The sequence below is a fragment of the Sabethes cyaneus genome, chromosome 3, assembly GCF_943734655.1.
Source record: "Sabethes cyaneus chromosome 3, idSabCyanKW18_F2, whole genome shotgun sequence".
In the NCBI taxonomy this organism is placed as follows: Eukaryota; Metazoa; Arthropoda; class Insecta; order Diptera; family Culicidae; genus Sabethes; species Sabethes cyaneus.
In genome coordinates, this window is record NC_071355.1 from 214,300,575 (window position 1) to 214,313,619 (window position 13,045).

General features: G+C 40.4%; 1 protein-coding gene across 2 annotated transcripts in view; it reads right to left on the reverse strand.

The window, feature by feature from the left end:
* LOC128741279 (protein NDRG3) overlaps positions 1–13,045 on the reverse strand; it is a 120,380-nt gene that overhangs the window by 40,032 nt on the left and 67,303 nt on the right. For both annotated transcript variants that reach the window (XM_053836974.1, XM_053836973.1), the window contains exon 3: positions 9,829–9,915. In XM_053836974.1, coding sequence (XP_053692949.1) covers positions 9,829–9,915 — 87 coding nt within the window. The remainder of the gene's footprint in view (positions 1–9,828; positions 9,916–13,045) is intronic.

Below are 13,045 nucleotides of genomic sequence, written 5' to 3' on the forward strand. Positions count from 1 at the left end.
GCAACGCGTCAGAAAGCATTAATAGGTTCCGCCCGTTTTATTCCGGAGAGTATGCTTTTACTAGCTTTCAGTCAAATTGTTCTAGGACATTCGCAAAGATCTTTGTGTTTGTTCAATTATTCAACAGAATAGAACGGCAATTATATTCTGTTAATATTCAAGTAAATAGAAGCACTTACTGCACTCCACTGAACTCAAAAGTAGAAGGTATTGTTGTTTGAAGTATCTAAACTGTTTTCGAATGCATGCAGATTATGCACTGTAGAAGGTATGCTGTTTAGAAACAGTTATACTTAGTAAACTTCAGGCTGCAGAAAAAATCCGAAAATATACAATATTTTTGTGCTTAATCAATTCTCGCCGTGAAACAGTTCATACTAGATAAAACAATTCAGCGGAATAAATATGCCTCTATGCTACTGTAGATCATACGAAATATCTATTTCAGTACCTGTTTAAATTTTATCACTCTAATACAAACGGTTTTATTTGAAGAGTGATTATCCTTCTTAGGTCGCATGCTCTACCGCAATTAGGCATACCGCTTCGTGTGAGATAAAAGAATTTATAATTTCGTTTGTTTCGTTTCCTGCATTTTATTTTCCGGAGCGCAGAACGGAATTCCACTCAACGCTTCTGGACCAATAGCGAATGATGCCAGTACACATATCTACTCGTAACTCGTAAACCTCGATTTCAAAGACAGTCAACTTTCAGATAGTTTTCCAAGCCGAGTCAGACAGAGGCTAGACAAAAGGGACTCATTCCAAAGCTTGCGAAAGCCGCCCAGTGGGGACTTTTAAAGCGATTATGCTGGCTGATTGTTACGTAAGATGCTGGTCTCGGAGTGTGCACATTTGCTACCCAGGAAATTCTAGACACTAGGGTAGGATTAGTTCATTCCCTTAACCGATAATACAAGCCTCTGGAGATTTGCTCATTTTCCAAGCATCGGCGTAGAAAATTTATAGGACTCAACCAACTGAGTGGTAGCGTTTTTCTCAGCTTGGCTCGTTTGCGCTCCTATGACTCTTGAGGAATATTTACATATTTTTTCTAATGCTTTCGTCTGCCAGCCAGCACGGGTTTATTCCTGTGGAAATGCTCCAGTATTATAATACGTCCTGCTGAAGCTGCTCCTAGCAACGACTTAACAATCCCTATGTATGGATGAGGGAATTTTACTTTGACAATTGAAACCAAAGACAAAGTTAGTTTCTGATTTTGTTTTGCTAAAACGAATTATGTACAATTGGTTTAAAAATGGACAAGAATTGCATTTAAGTTTATTTTCGTGATTTACGAATGTACGAAATGTCGCTATCTCGATGATATCTCTCTGGAATCTAAACTAAAGCAAAACAAAACTCAAAATAAGCTTTCTGTAAAATAGAAGCTTAATTTTTGATACCAAATCGCCATACAACACATCAAATAAAACTGATTTTAACAGATGTTGATTTAAAACCTCGATAAAAAAGTGCTCGGTCCAAGATTTGAAAAAAAAAAATCTTAACCTAGCTTCGGCAGGGACTCAGAATATTGCAAAATCTTTTAGAAATACATATCCTATCTTAATTTCCACTGCCAAATGTCTTTAAACTGTAAGAGATTTGAAAATTTGACATTTGTTTTCGAGACTTTTTCCTTATTCGTCATTTCGTAAAAATTTCACGATACCGTTTATTCCTGTTCCTGAGTTCAGGATGAAAAACTAACAGCATTCAGCTCGTAGACTGCACACCTTCGCGAGTTACTAAAAATTCAGGAGTTCCACAAGGAGTTAACATGGGACCCTTATTATTCATGCTGTTCTTCAAAAATGGTTTAATATTGTGAAAGTCAGTTTCGTATATTTCTAACGTGATACCTTACTCTAGTCGTAAATCACTTTCGACTTGGTCGAGCCATCTTGCACGTTGAGCCCACTATTCCTAGTACTGGTGGGGTTATTGAAGAGAACTGAACTGTTTTCGTCGCACTATCGCTCGGCATCCTGGCAACGTATCCTGTCCACCGAAGCCTACCGACTTTCGCCAAATGTACGATAGGAATCTCTCCAAGCAATGCATGTAGCTCGTGGTTCACACGCTTCCGTCACATTCCGATTTCAATTTGTACTCCACAAATATCGTCCGCAATACCTTCCGCTCAAACACAGCAAGCACGCGTATGTCCTCCATGAGCAGCGTGACGGTTTCAAATCATTCCGAGCTAATAACACGAGGAAGTTTTACGAGAAGGTGAAACAAACTCGTAAGGGCTTATACACCAAAACCAGACATCTAATCACAAACGAGCGCGAATCTAATCACAAACGAGTGCGAGGTGGAAACAGTTCTTCGACACCTCAATGGTGAAGTTGCAGAAAGAAGTCGAACGGAAGTTAACCTAGGAGTATAGACCAAACTCGTGTTTTTAGTCTTTGACCTTGAAATGCGGTCAGGCATTACTATTAATATATTTTTTTTGAAACGGTGGTTCTACAATTAATGGAGCGACGGTAGGGGAAAGTAATGAAAATTTTTTGGAGTGAGGGAAAATGAGGGGGAGGGTTATCTTAGATTATAGCTTGGTTCAACCCATGCATCTTCCAGCATTGGACAAAAAGTAAGACTCACAACGACTACTTGTTAAGCGTAGCTACCAATTACCCCCCCCCCCCCCTCCCCCTCACCTACGCGCTCTTTCCCCTCCACTACAAAAAATTTTCATTACTTTCCCCTACCGTCCTCCATCAATTGTAGAACCACCGTTTCAAAAAAAATATATTAACCTAGGAGTACCCATGGAAGATTGTAATGTTCTGCACCTGATCTCCTGACTCCTTGGAATCCTGACCAGAAATCAGGTTGCTGAAGACCAACAAAGCCGCTGGTAAGGACCGCCTACCGGCAGAGCTTTATAAACATGGCCGCGAAATGCTGACAACGGCTCTACACTGGGAAATTTCCAAGATTTGGGAGGATAAGCTACCGGAGGAATGGATGGAAGAAGTGGTTTGTCCCATCAACAAGAAGGGTGATCGGCTCGAATGTTGTAACTATCGCGGCATAACGCTGGTAACCGCCGCCCACAAGACACTATCCCAGATCCTGTTACGCCGGCTGTCACCGAATTAACCGTACAGGGTTTTCCTAGGGAATTATCTTGTGGGTTTCGTAGAGGCTCGCGCAACTATGGACCAGACTTTTACCATCCGACAGATCTTGCAGAAATGTCGGAGTACAACGTGCCTACGCATCACATTATTACTGATTTTAAAACAGCGTACGATACAGTCGATGCCAGCACCAATACGGGTTTCCGGATAAACTGACACGACTGATGAGACCTACATTGGATAGAGTGCTGTGTTTCGTGCGCATCTCAGGAACACTCTCGAGTCCCTTCGAGATGCGGCGAGGGTTGAAATAAGGTGACGACTTATCCTGCATGCTGTTCAACATTACTGTTGAGGGGGTGATCCGACCAGCGGGCAACGAAACGAGAGGCACCATTTTCACCAAGGGTAGTCAATTCCTTTCTACTCGTCAATAAATCCTCTAGAAATGTCGAGAGTACAACTTTCCTACGCATCATGTTTTCGTAGATTTCAGAGCAGCGTACGACACAATTGAAAGCGAAAAGTTTTGATAGAAACGCACGAGTACGGTTTACGGACAAACTGACACGATTGATCAAAGCTACCCTGGAGCGAGTTATGTGCAACGAGCGTGTTTAGGAAACACTCGCGAGTCCTTTCGAATCACGCAAAGGGCTGCGGCGAGGGGATGAACTGTTTTGTATGTTATTCAAAATCGCTATTGAAGGTGTGATCTGGCGAGTGGGCATCGAGATGAGAGGTACGATCTTCAGCAAGAGTTCCTGAACTCCTAGCCTTCGCAGACGACATCGATATCATTACTGGAAACCTTGGGTCGACGGAGGCAATCTACGCCAGACTAAAAACGGAGACTAGGAGGATAGGGTTTGCCTCCCACAGACAGTGACTATTGACGGCGATGAACTGAAAGTGGTTGATGAATTCGTATATTTGAGATCTGTGGTCACCGCCGGTAATAATACGAGTGAGGAGATTCAACGACGCATTCAACCTGGAAATTGAGCCTACTTTTCCCTTCGCAATACGCTTCAAGCAAGGAGCATACGCCACCGCACAAAGCTGACGATGTAAAAAACGCTAATCAGACTGGTAGTCCTCTACGGACTTGAGACAGTAACCTTGCTTACGGAAGACATACGTGCACTTGCCGTATTTGAACGAAAGGTGTTGCGGACTATTTTTGGCGGAGTACAAACAGATAGTGGAGAGTGGCGTAGGCGTATAAACTACGAGTTACAGACATCTGGCGAAAGTTGGGAGACTACGGTGGGCCGGCCACGTTGCAAGGATGCCGGACGACTGTGCAGTGAAATCCGTTCTCTTCGAGAACCCCACCGGCACCAGGAATAGGGGGGCCCAACGTGCTAGATGGCTCGACCAGGCTGAAGCCGACTTGCGTGTGTCGAGACGCGTAACGAATTGGCGACGAGTAGCCTAGTACCGAGTACAATGGAGAGGAATTCTTGATACAGCAAGAGCCGCCCCAGCTCTCGGCTCGTACAATAAGTAAACCAACTCTTAGGCTTTGCAGATTACTTTGATACCATAGCCTGGAACTTTGCGACGACGGTGACAATCTACGCCAGACTGAAAGCAGAATCTAGGTGGATTGAGTGGAAAATAAATGCGTCCAAGACCAAAAACATGAAAAGAAGAGGCATAAAAGAAACAAATGCGTGCCTCCCACAGATGGTAACCGTTGATGGCGACGAACTAGAAGTGGTAGATGAGTTCTTTATTTGGGATCGCCAGTGACCGCGGACAACGACGCTAGAAAGAAGATCCAGTAGGAGAAACAGCAGCACTTATAGAATTCTGGCATACGAGAAATCGGTCAGCTAAAGCATAATAGAGCCGCCGGAAACGACCGACTCCCGGTAGCCAAGAACTGCAGGCAACGGCGCTTCACTGGATACTTTCCAGGATTTGGGAGGAGAAACTACCGGAGGAATGGATGGTAGGTGTGGTTTGTCTCATCTACAAAAAAGGCGATAAGCTAGATTGCTATAATTACCGCGGCATTACACTGGTCAACGCCGCCTATAAGGTGTTCTCCCTGATTTTGTTACGTAGTCTTTCCCCAATAGCAAGAGAATTCGTCAGGTAGTACCAGGCGAGTTTTATGGGTCTCATGCTAGCACGGATCAAATTTGTACTCTCTCACAAATCCTTCAGAAATTTCGAGACTACAACGTTGCCGCGCATCATATTTTCGTAGATTTCAAGGCAGCATACGATACAGTCGAGCGCCAACAGCTATGGCAGATAATGCACGAGTACGGTTTTCTGGACAAACTGACGAGGTTGATCAGTGCTACCTCCGGGCGTTTTGGGGAAACTCTCAGCAAGGGGTGGACTGTCCTGTGCGTTTTTCAACATCGCTATTGAAGGTGCGATCCGGCGAGCGTGCATCAAAACGACAGTAACGATCGTCAGCAAGAGCAGCAAAATCCTAGCCTTCGCGGACGATCTCAACATCATTACTAGAAACCTTAAGATGGCGAAGATAGTCTAAGCCAGACCAAAAACGGAGGCTGGGAGGATTGGATTACAAATCAATGCGTCGAAAATCAAATATATGGTAGGAAGAGGCTTCAGAGAAAACAATGCTCGCCTCCCACGGACAGTGACTGTTGACGATGATGAACTGGAAGTGGATGATGAGTTTGTATATTTGGGATCTCTGGTCAACTTCTACAATAATATGAGTAAGGAGTTTGAACGGCGCATTCAAGCTGGAAGTTTGTTAGATTAGAGATTAAGAAAATGGTTTACCAGAGGGATTTTCGAAAAGCTCATTTTTGTGATTGTTGTAGGCATTTCAATGAAGTACCGTCATCCGGGGCGAAATTGTGCCAAAAAAGCACATGTTTTTGTTCTTTAGCTCAGTATACACGCAATTTAGGAACTAATTTGATTTCAAACCTTTCAATATATACTAAATTGTTCAATAAACAACTACCGTAGAGATGGTTTAGTTACAATGAAACCTAATTTTACTGGAAGTGCATGAACTTTGGCACAATCTCACCCCTTCTAGGGGGTGACATTGTGCCAAAAACATAAAGTTGAGCTAAAAACCTAAACAGTGAACATTAGCATGTTTATAAACAATACACATAAATATCAGTATATAGTAGTTCATATGAGGCCGTCCATGAACTAAGTGGACTATTAGGGGCAGGGGGTCGACCAAAAACAACGCCTCATACAAAAAGTATGAATGAAAATAACCCGGAGAGGTCTGAAATAACTAAAAATGAGTTCATAGTCAATGGACAGCCTTTATATAGCCAGTAGCGTTTCTAGGGTTAACAAGGGGGAGATATATGAAGGGGTGTATCCTAAGGGGGCATACCTATTTGATCATTTAACAAAAGTAACCACTACTTCGTTCGAGAACCCGCGGCCGCAGAACATGTGGCCTATGCCACCCCCTCCCCCATCCTTAAAACTGGCAGTTTATACACGGTATAATATATTCGTCTTATATTAGAGTGTTTATTCAAAGCATCTGAAATTCCAAAGCAAAAGTAAAAATTAGTTTAAATTATTTACCAGAAGACTGATGCTATTTTCTCCAAAATGGATGATGCAATCTAATCTGTCAAAATATTGTGCTCAGTAGTAAAGAATGTGAGTGTACAGGTGTATACTGACGTATTTTTGTTGTGTATGTGAAATTCACAAATTGGATCGATCATTATGGCTTGGCACAATCTCACCCCCGTGAAGCTCGAAAAGTACAAAGTTTCGAAAAATATTATTTTCGTACTTTTCGTAACTTATCCAACGCATAATAACCATTCAATACATTGTAAATGATTAGTTTATATACCTTTAAAATAGCAAGTTGATGGGATTTCTTGTTTGGGTTGGTTTATGCGGGACATTGTTTACAAGCGTTATTTCCGAATATTTTTGATCGCGAACTTTGAAACCCTGTTTAGGCTAAATAGTGTGCTAATATTATCTGTGTTCCACTCTAAGTTATGAATAAATATGTTATGTTCATCATCATTTTGAATTTAGGTCACCAGTTTTTATAGATATAATAAATTTTCACAAATTAACATTTTTGGTTTTTGGCACAATCTCACCCCGGATGGCGGTAAACCATCTATTCGACTTTAATATTAGCAAAAACAGGTTTAGAAATGCAATAATTTAGAAATTTAGATTAACATGCCTAATATTAGTCTGTACTGCACTGAAGACTGTAAACAACAATAAAACAATTTCTTTATCTAATTCTACTGTTTTAAATTAGCACTGCTAATAACAAATTGTGTTTTTTACCGTTCTTGAAGAATTCGTGTTTTGTTTCCTTTTAATAACTGACCAACACTAAAAGTTTCAAAATGCTGAGGTACGGCGGGACTATGCTAATTCCATTATGAAATTAAACGCAACCTCAAACTAGCTCTATAAAACAGAAGAGTTTCCACCCACCCACAAACACTGTGGTTTCCACATCATTAAATACGGAATGCGTTCGCGAACTTTCCCAGCTGGCTGCCATGGCATGTGCATTTAGTTATTTTTCATTTCAATAGCGCTGCCTACCACCACATACAAATTGAATTGTTTCGTCTCATGAGAACTTAGGATTTTGTCGGAAATGCCTCCTAGACTGTATCGCTAGGTTAGGTTCCTTTCCGTGTGCAAGCGTGTCACTCTTAGGGCTGCAGCCCTTACCATACTGAAGAAGGTTATGAGCGAGGGGTCAGTCCCGGCCTAATGGTTAGCATTCACGCCGCTCACGCCGAGGACTCGGGTTCAAATCCCAACCCCGCAGAAGCCACGAATGACCCAAAACTGGTTAAAGTTTTTATAATCTAAACAAAAAAAAAGGTTATGAGCAGTGCTCGAAAAAATTGACAGCCTTGCATGAAGGCGAATAGAAAACGCATTCAGCGCATACAGTTTTATCCCTGATAGTATTCTGTTATCTGTCAGCCCATGGACATGAATACTGAACTGCTGACAGTGTTTGTCTTTCTCAATTTTCTACCCTTTCAAACAAGTCAGTCATGAACTGCGGTGCTGAATGATTGCTCGAGTAACATCTGTCAGTCCTTTCTGCTTGCTCTTGACTGATATTTTTGATCTTTGAAGTTTAGTTTTTTAAACTGCCTGCATTTTAAAACCAACCAATACTTGACTGAAGGAAATTAATTAAAACCTCGGAGCAACGTTTACGTTTATTGTAATTTCGTTTGCCGTTGTCGGTAGATTAAAATGAAAGAATGAATGATTCACATTTGATTTCATTAGCTATTGTCGAGAATGAATAATTGAGGAGAACAACACGAATGAACGCAAGTGATTGGCTTGAATCATTGGTTTCAAGTTGGCAAAGTTAAGGTTCATTTCATCTGTCCTAGAAACAGTATAAACTAGAAACATTGTAAGTTGTAGTAGAAGAAAAAGGACATTGTACCAAACATTCTAGTTTATTAGAGAATTCTAATAAGGCGCTCGTAAATAATTTATAATTATCTGGTCTTTTTTTTTCAGTTTAAAAGCATTCAATAGATTTTATATTTCTGGTTTAAGTTACAATTTAAAAAGGCTATTTTAGCTTACTTAAAACAGCGCAGTCTGTTGGGAGAAAAGCGTTTCGACATATTGTGAAACTGTTTGCTGGATGAATCATGTGTTGCATGCATTGTGTAGCACAGAAGCAACTGGTCTTCTATTCATTGTGAAAACACAGTATGTACATACACACATGCATGCTTCATACCTCCTAAGTTGATTCAAGAAATTAGCGTGCTTGTGCTATCTGTCAGTGGTATTGCGTTGTGGTAGATGACGAGGAGTGGCCAAATAAGCACATATCGTGTTACTAAGTTCTCAACTCAAGCTGGCATAGTGATGGGTATTTTTTCCCGTTGATCGGAAAGGAAGCAAATATCCTCTTTCTATCAGAATACCTACTATACAAATAAAATTAGGGATTGTGAATGAAAACCCCACCTTTGAATCGCACATAGAATAGACGCATTATTTCCTTAATGACTATTTTGCTATTAAACTCCATAATAGATAGAACTACAGATTTTAACTATTATTTTATTTCATTGTCGATTAATATTGCAAATGCGGTGAAGAGATTCAAATGCAATTCTATTGGCGATTACATTAAAAGAGGCCTTCAAACGCAACCAAACTATTGGAACGAATTACAAAACCTTTGTAGTTTTGGCGATACATAAACTCAGGAAAAATAATACGAGAATCATATGACACCCTTCTGTAACTTGTAATTTGATCCTATAATTTAACACTTAATTAAAAATTTATAAATGGCATTTATGAAAGCATGTTGTGACGCTTTGTTGTGTGATATAACTGTAATGTTTCGATCAATCTATTAAATCAAATTACTGCGATGAGAGTGTAGGCAGGTTCGTTTTTTGTCATCATACTCCATATTTTAAATATCTAGACTAACTTAAATCTACGGAAAATGAGAGCTTGTGTCGAACTGCGTTTTGTTATTTTGCACTCTTTGCAATGTGAGCATTTTTAGTTTTGCCATGAATAAATCAACACGCTGTTCAAATCGATAATGGGAAAACCAAGATGCAGTAAATTCAGCATATGTTAAGGAAAAATCGAAAGAATATAAAAACAAACAGAAAAAAAGGATGCTACTGGTTTAATTTAACTCTCTCTCCACGAGCCCGGCGAACCAGCGCTCTCGGTCTACTCACCCCAACAGGCGGGCTTCCTCGGCAGTGTGGGCTGGAGCGGATGGCATTCTGATGTTGGCCGCTTTGCCGCCGGTCTTGTCACGGTCCCTGAAATTAATACTATTACATGCAAAGGCCAAACGAACGCAATCGAACGGAATCGCAGTCATGGATGGTATGGGTGGTGGTACAGTACGAAAGAAGGAGTGGATTGAGTGGAAACCTAACAGGAGCTTTGGTGCAGGCTTGGAGCAAGAAGATAAGGACGGAAATTAGTTGGCCATTAGAAACCGAACTGGGAAGTGGCGAGAAAGTGAAAAAGAGCACGGTAAATGAAACAAAACGGAAATTAGGGAAACAGTAAGGTAATTAGTGAGTTTGTATGTTTTAGCTTCGGTAGTTTTTTTTTTTGTAGCAGAAACTTTCCTTCAAACATTTCAACGGCATTAGTGACCTAAGCAAGCTTCTTCGCAAAAGCGCGATAGCGATGGCGATTCATTGCGTAACTTGAGTGTGTGTTTGCGAGCAACTTAACAAATTGTTTTTTTTCTGGTGAACATAGGCTTAATGTTGATGACGAATATCCAATGGTGAAGCTTTTCGGCAGCGTTAACATAGATTTATGCATGAAACAAGATATGTAGAATTTGTAAAATGTATACAACTATGATTATGAGCAGTGAAATGTTTTCTGTGTCCAAAAATTTGCTTATAGATGTTTATGAAATCCAAAACATTATGTACAATTTGTTCTGTACTAGAAAAGTGCGTTATTTATAGAGTATTCAAAGTTATTCATATGTTAATAGTGTAGAATTTATTGTATTTGGACCTACGAAAAACAATAATAGAGTTCAGCAGAAGCAATAAACCCATGTAACAAACTATTTGACCGTAACAATCTTTTCAATTCTAGTCAAATGATAAATTGTTTTAGGGCCAGCCTAAAGTCATCTGTAGCTTTAGCAGAGCAGTTCTTTCTATTCTTCCATTATTTCGGCATTAGTTCATGGCCTTTTTATGCAACAGATTTCTATTATCCTAGTAGCAGATCTGTCACACTCCAAATATAGGATGCCACACAAAGAAAGCATCGCTTGGATTCGTGTATCGAAAACAGAATTGTGCTGAACGGAACATTTCCTAAACTAAATGAACGTTTTATGTCTACGGTTTTGTAAGATTAAATGACTCGAATCAAAATCAAACCGGGTAAAAATCAGCAAATGCCACCAATTTATTCCGAAACAGATTGCTTTCCGTTCCATTCCGTTCTACTTTAATGTAATGTGGTCGTTCAGAAATCCGCGTAACCCTCAGCAGTGACTGATGGGATCTCAACGGAAGATAGCTCCTACTACATTGGTCTATAGCCGCAGGCAGCCATAGAATCAAATCATGGAGGTATTATTTACAAATTCATCATCCGAAGTCCCCGGGACGCGGCGCACAGCAAAGTCAGCTCTTTCGATCGATCTACATCGAGCTAATTTTACTGTTTCGAGCCGACGATGTCGAGACCATGAAGGATAACGTAGCAATCCCTTCTCGCTTTCCCAGTAGGAACGAGAAAACAGAGCGAACAAAATGTGCTTCCTATATACAATGGAAATCGAACAAAAAATTGCCACAAAATTTCACAATGCTCTACTAAGTTTGCCGCTCCGATTTCGATTGCGGGCTGGTTGCGAAATTGCTGATGTTCGCAGCACATGCCCATCAGGAGTCGTGCAATGTGCATTCTTCCCATTCAGAATAGAACTAGTACCAACCGTGAGTCTTTCCGTTCCCCGTTGTCGATAACGTTTTTATCTGAATAGGAAGTCAACCATTCGTAGCCAGCTCCCTGCAGGCAAATTGCATTTTGTACTTATTTACCGTTTGTGAGCGCCTGATTTACAACCCTTACTTTTGCAAATTGGATCTTGATTCCCGCACCGTAGAGGTTATTCTTTGCTACAGTGCAAGGACATACAATAAAGTTACAAAGTTTTTTCGTTCGGCGATTTCAGAAATTGATGTCTGTTCAATTTAAAATAATAATTACGATCTCAAGATGATAGGTACCAGATAATGGGCATGTCCGAAAATAGAGAAGCCAAAGTGAAAAGTTGTTCCCACGCAACCATAGGACTAATAAAGAAAACAAAATTGCCGTACTGACCCGGACCCGTTTTTTTTTTCTTTCTTAACGAAACATCCTGCTGGTTGTTCGCAATTCAATTGATGTTAAATTAGCAGCTGACCGTGCAGAAGATTGTTTCTGGGAAATTTTGATGTCGGGCAGCACCACCACATCGATAAGCATGAGCAGTACGTAATTGGAAAAGCTGACGATTCCGGTAAAACCAAAGCCGGTACAGCAGCCGGTTGTATTGGCTTCAGTGAGTGTCCATCCAGGCTTCGGGCGGTGTATGCGTAGGATGTTGGTTTCCTTAGAAATCCACGTCGTCGTCGACGACGACGACGAAGGTAACAGTGGACGATAAATTGAGAAGCAATTATTTGCCATCCAACAAAACGGAAAAGAAAATTTAACTTCTAAAACATTTCCAAGAACAACTTGTAAGACATACTGTGCCTATTTGACAGGCCGTAACGAGGGAAAATGTTTTTTCTTGGTAATTGAAAATTGGAAGTAATAATTCCAGTTCTAAAATGATATGCTACAGTGATTCCAGGATGCGAAAAAGTGGTGTTTTCACCATAAAAACTTCTAGTTCGCAACCAGATGTTGAATTAATCAATCAATGTAATGCAGAATTGCGAAAAAAAGATTATTTGAATCATGAAAATACACCATTCGCCTGCCTCGACGATGAGTGTACCCCATTAGGTATATGAACGATAGACATACGGACCATAGATATACGGAAGTTAGGCATAATGTACGATAGGCATAAAAACATTAAGCATAATGGACGGTAGACATTATGGACGGTAGGCATAATGGACGAGTATTGATAGATTTTGATAAAACTTTCAGAAAAGCCTATCCAGGTAACCAATAAGCATTTCCAATGCAATTTAAATGCAAACCAATAAGCATTTAAGTTGCCTTAAATGCAACTTAAATGCTATTTTGGCAAAATATGCGGCTACTTTAGTGCTAGCCCTCTTATAGTGCTGACAATGTTTATTTACAGCTAGTTACCGACAAGAAGAATTTAAATGGAATTGTGGATGCCAATTTACAACAATTATGCAGTCAAAAGGCTGATAAACAGCAACCTGCAGT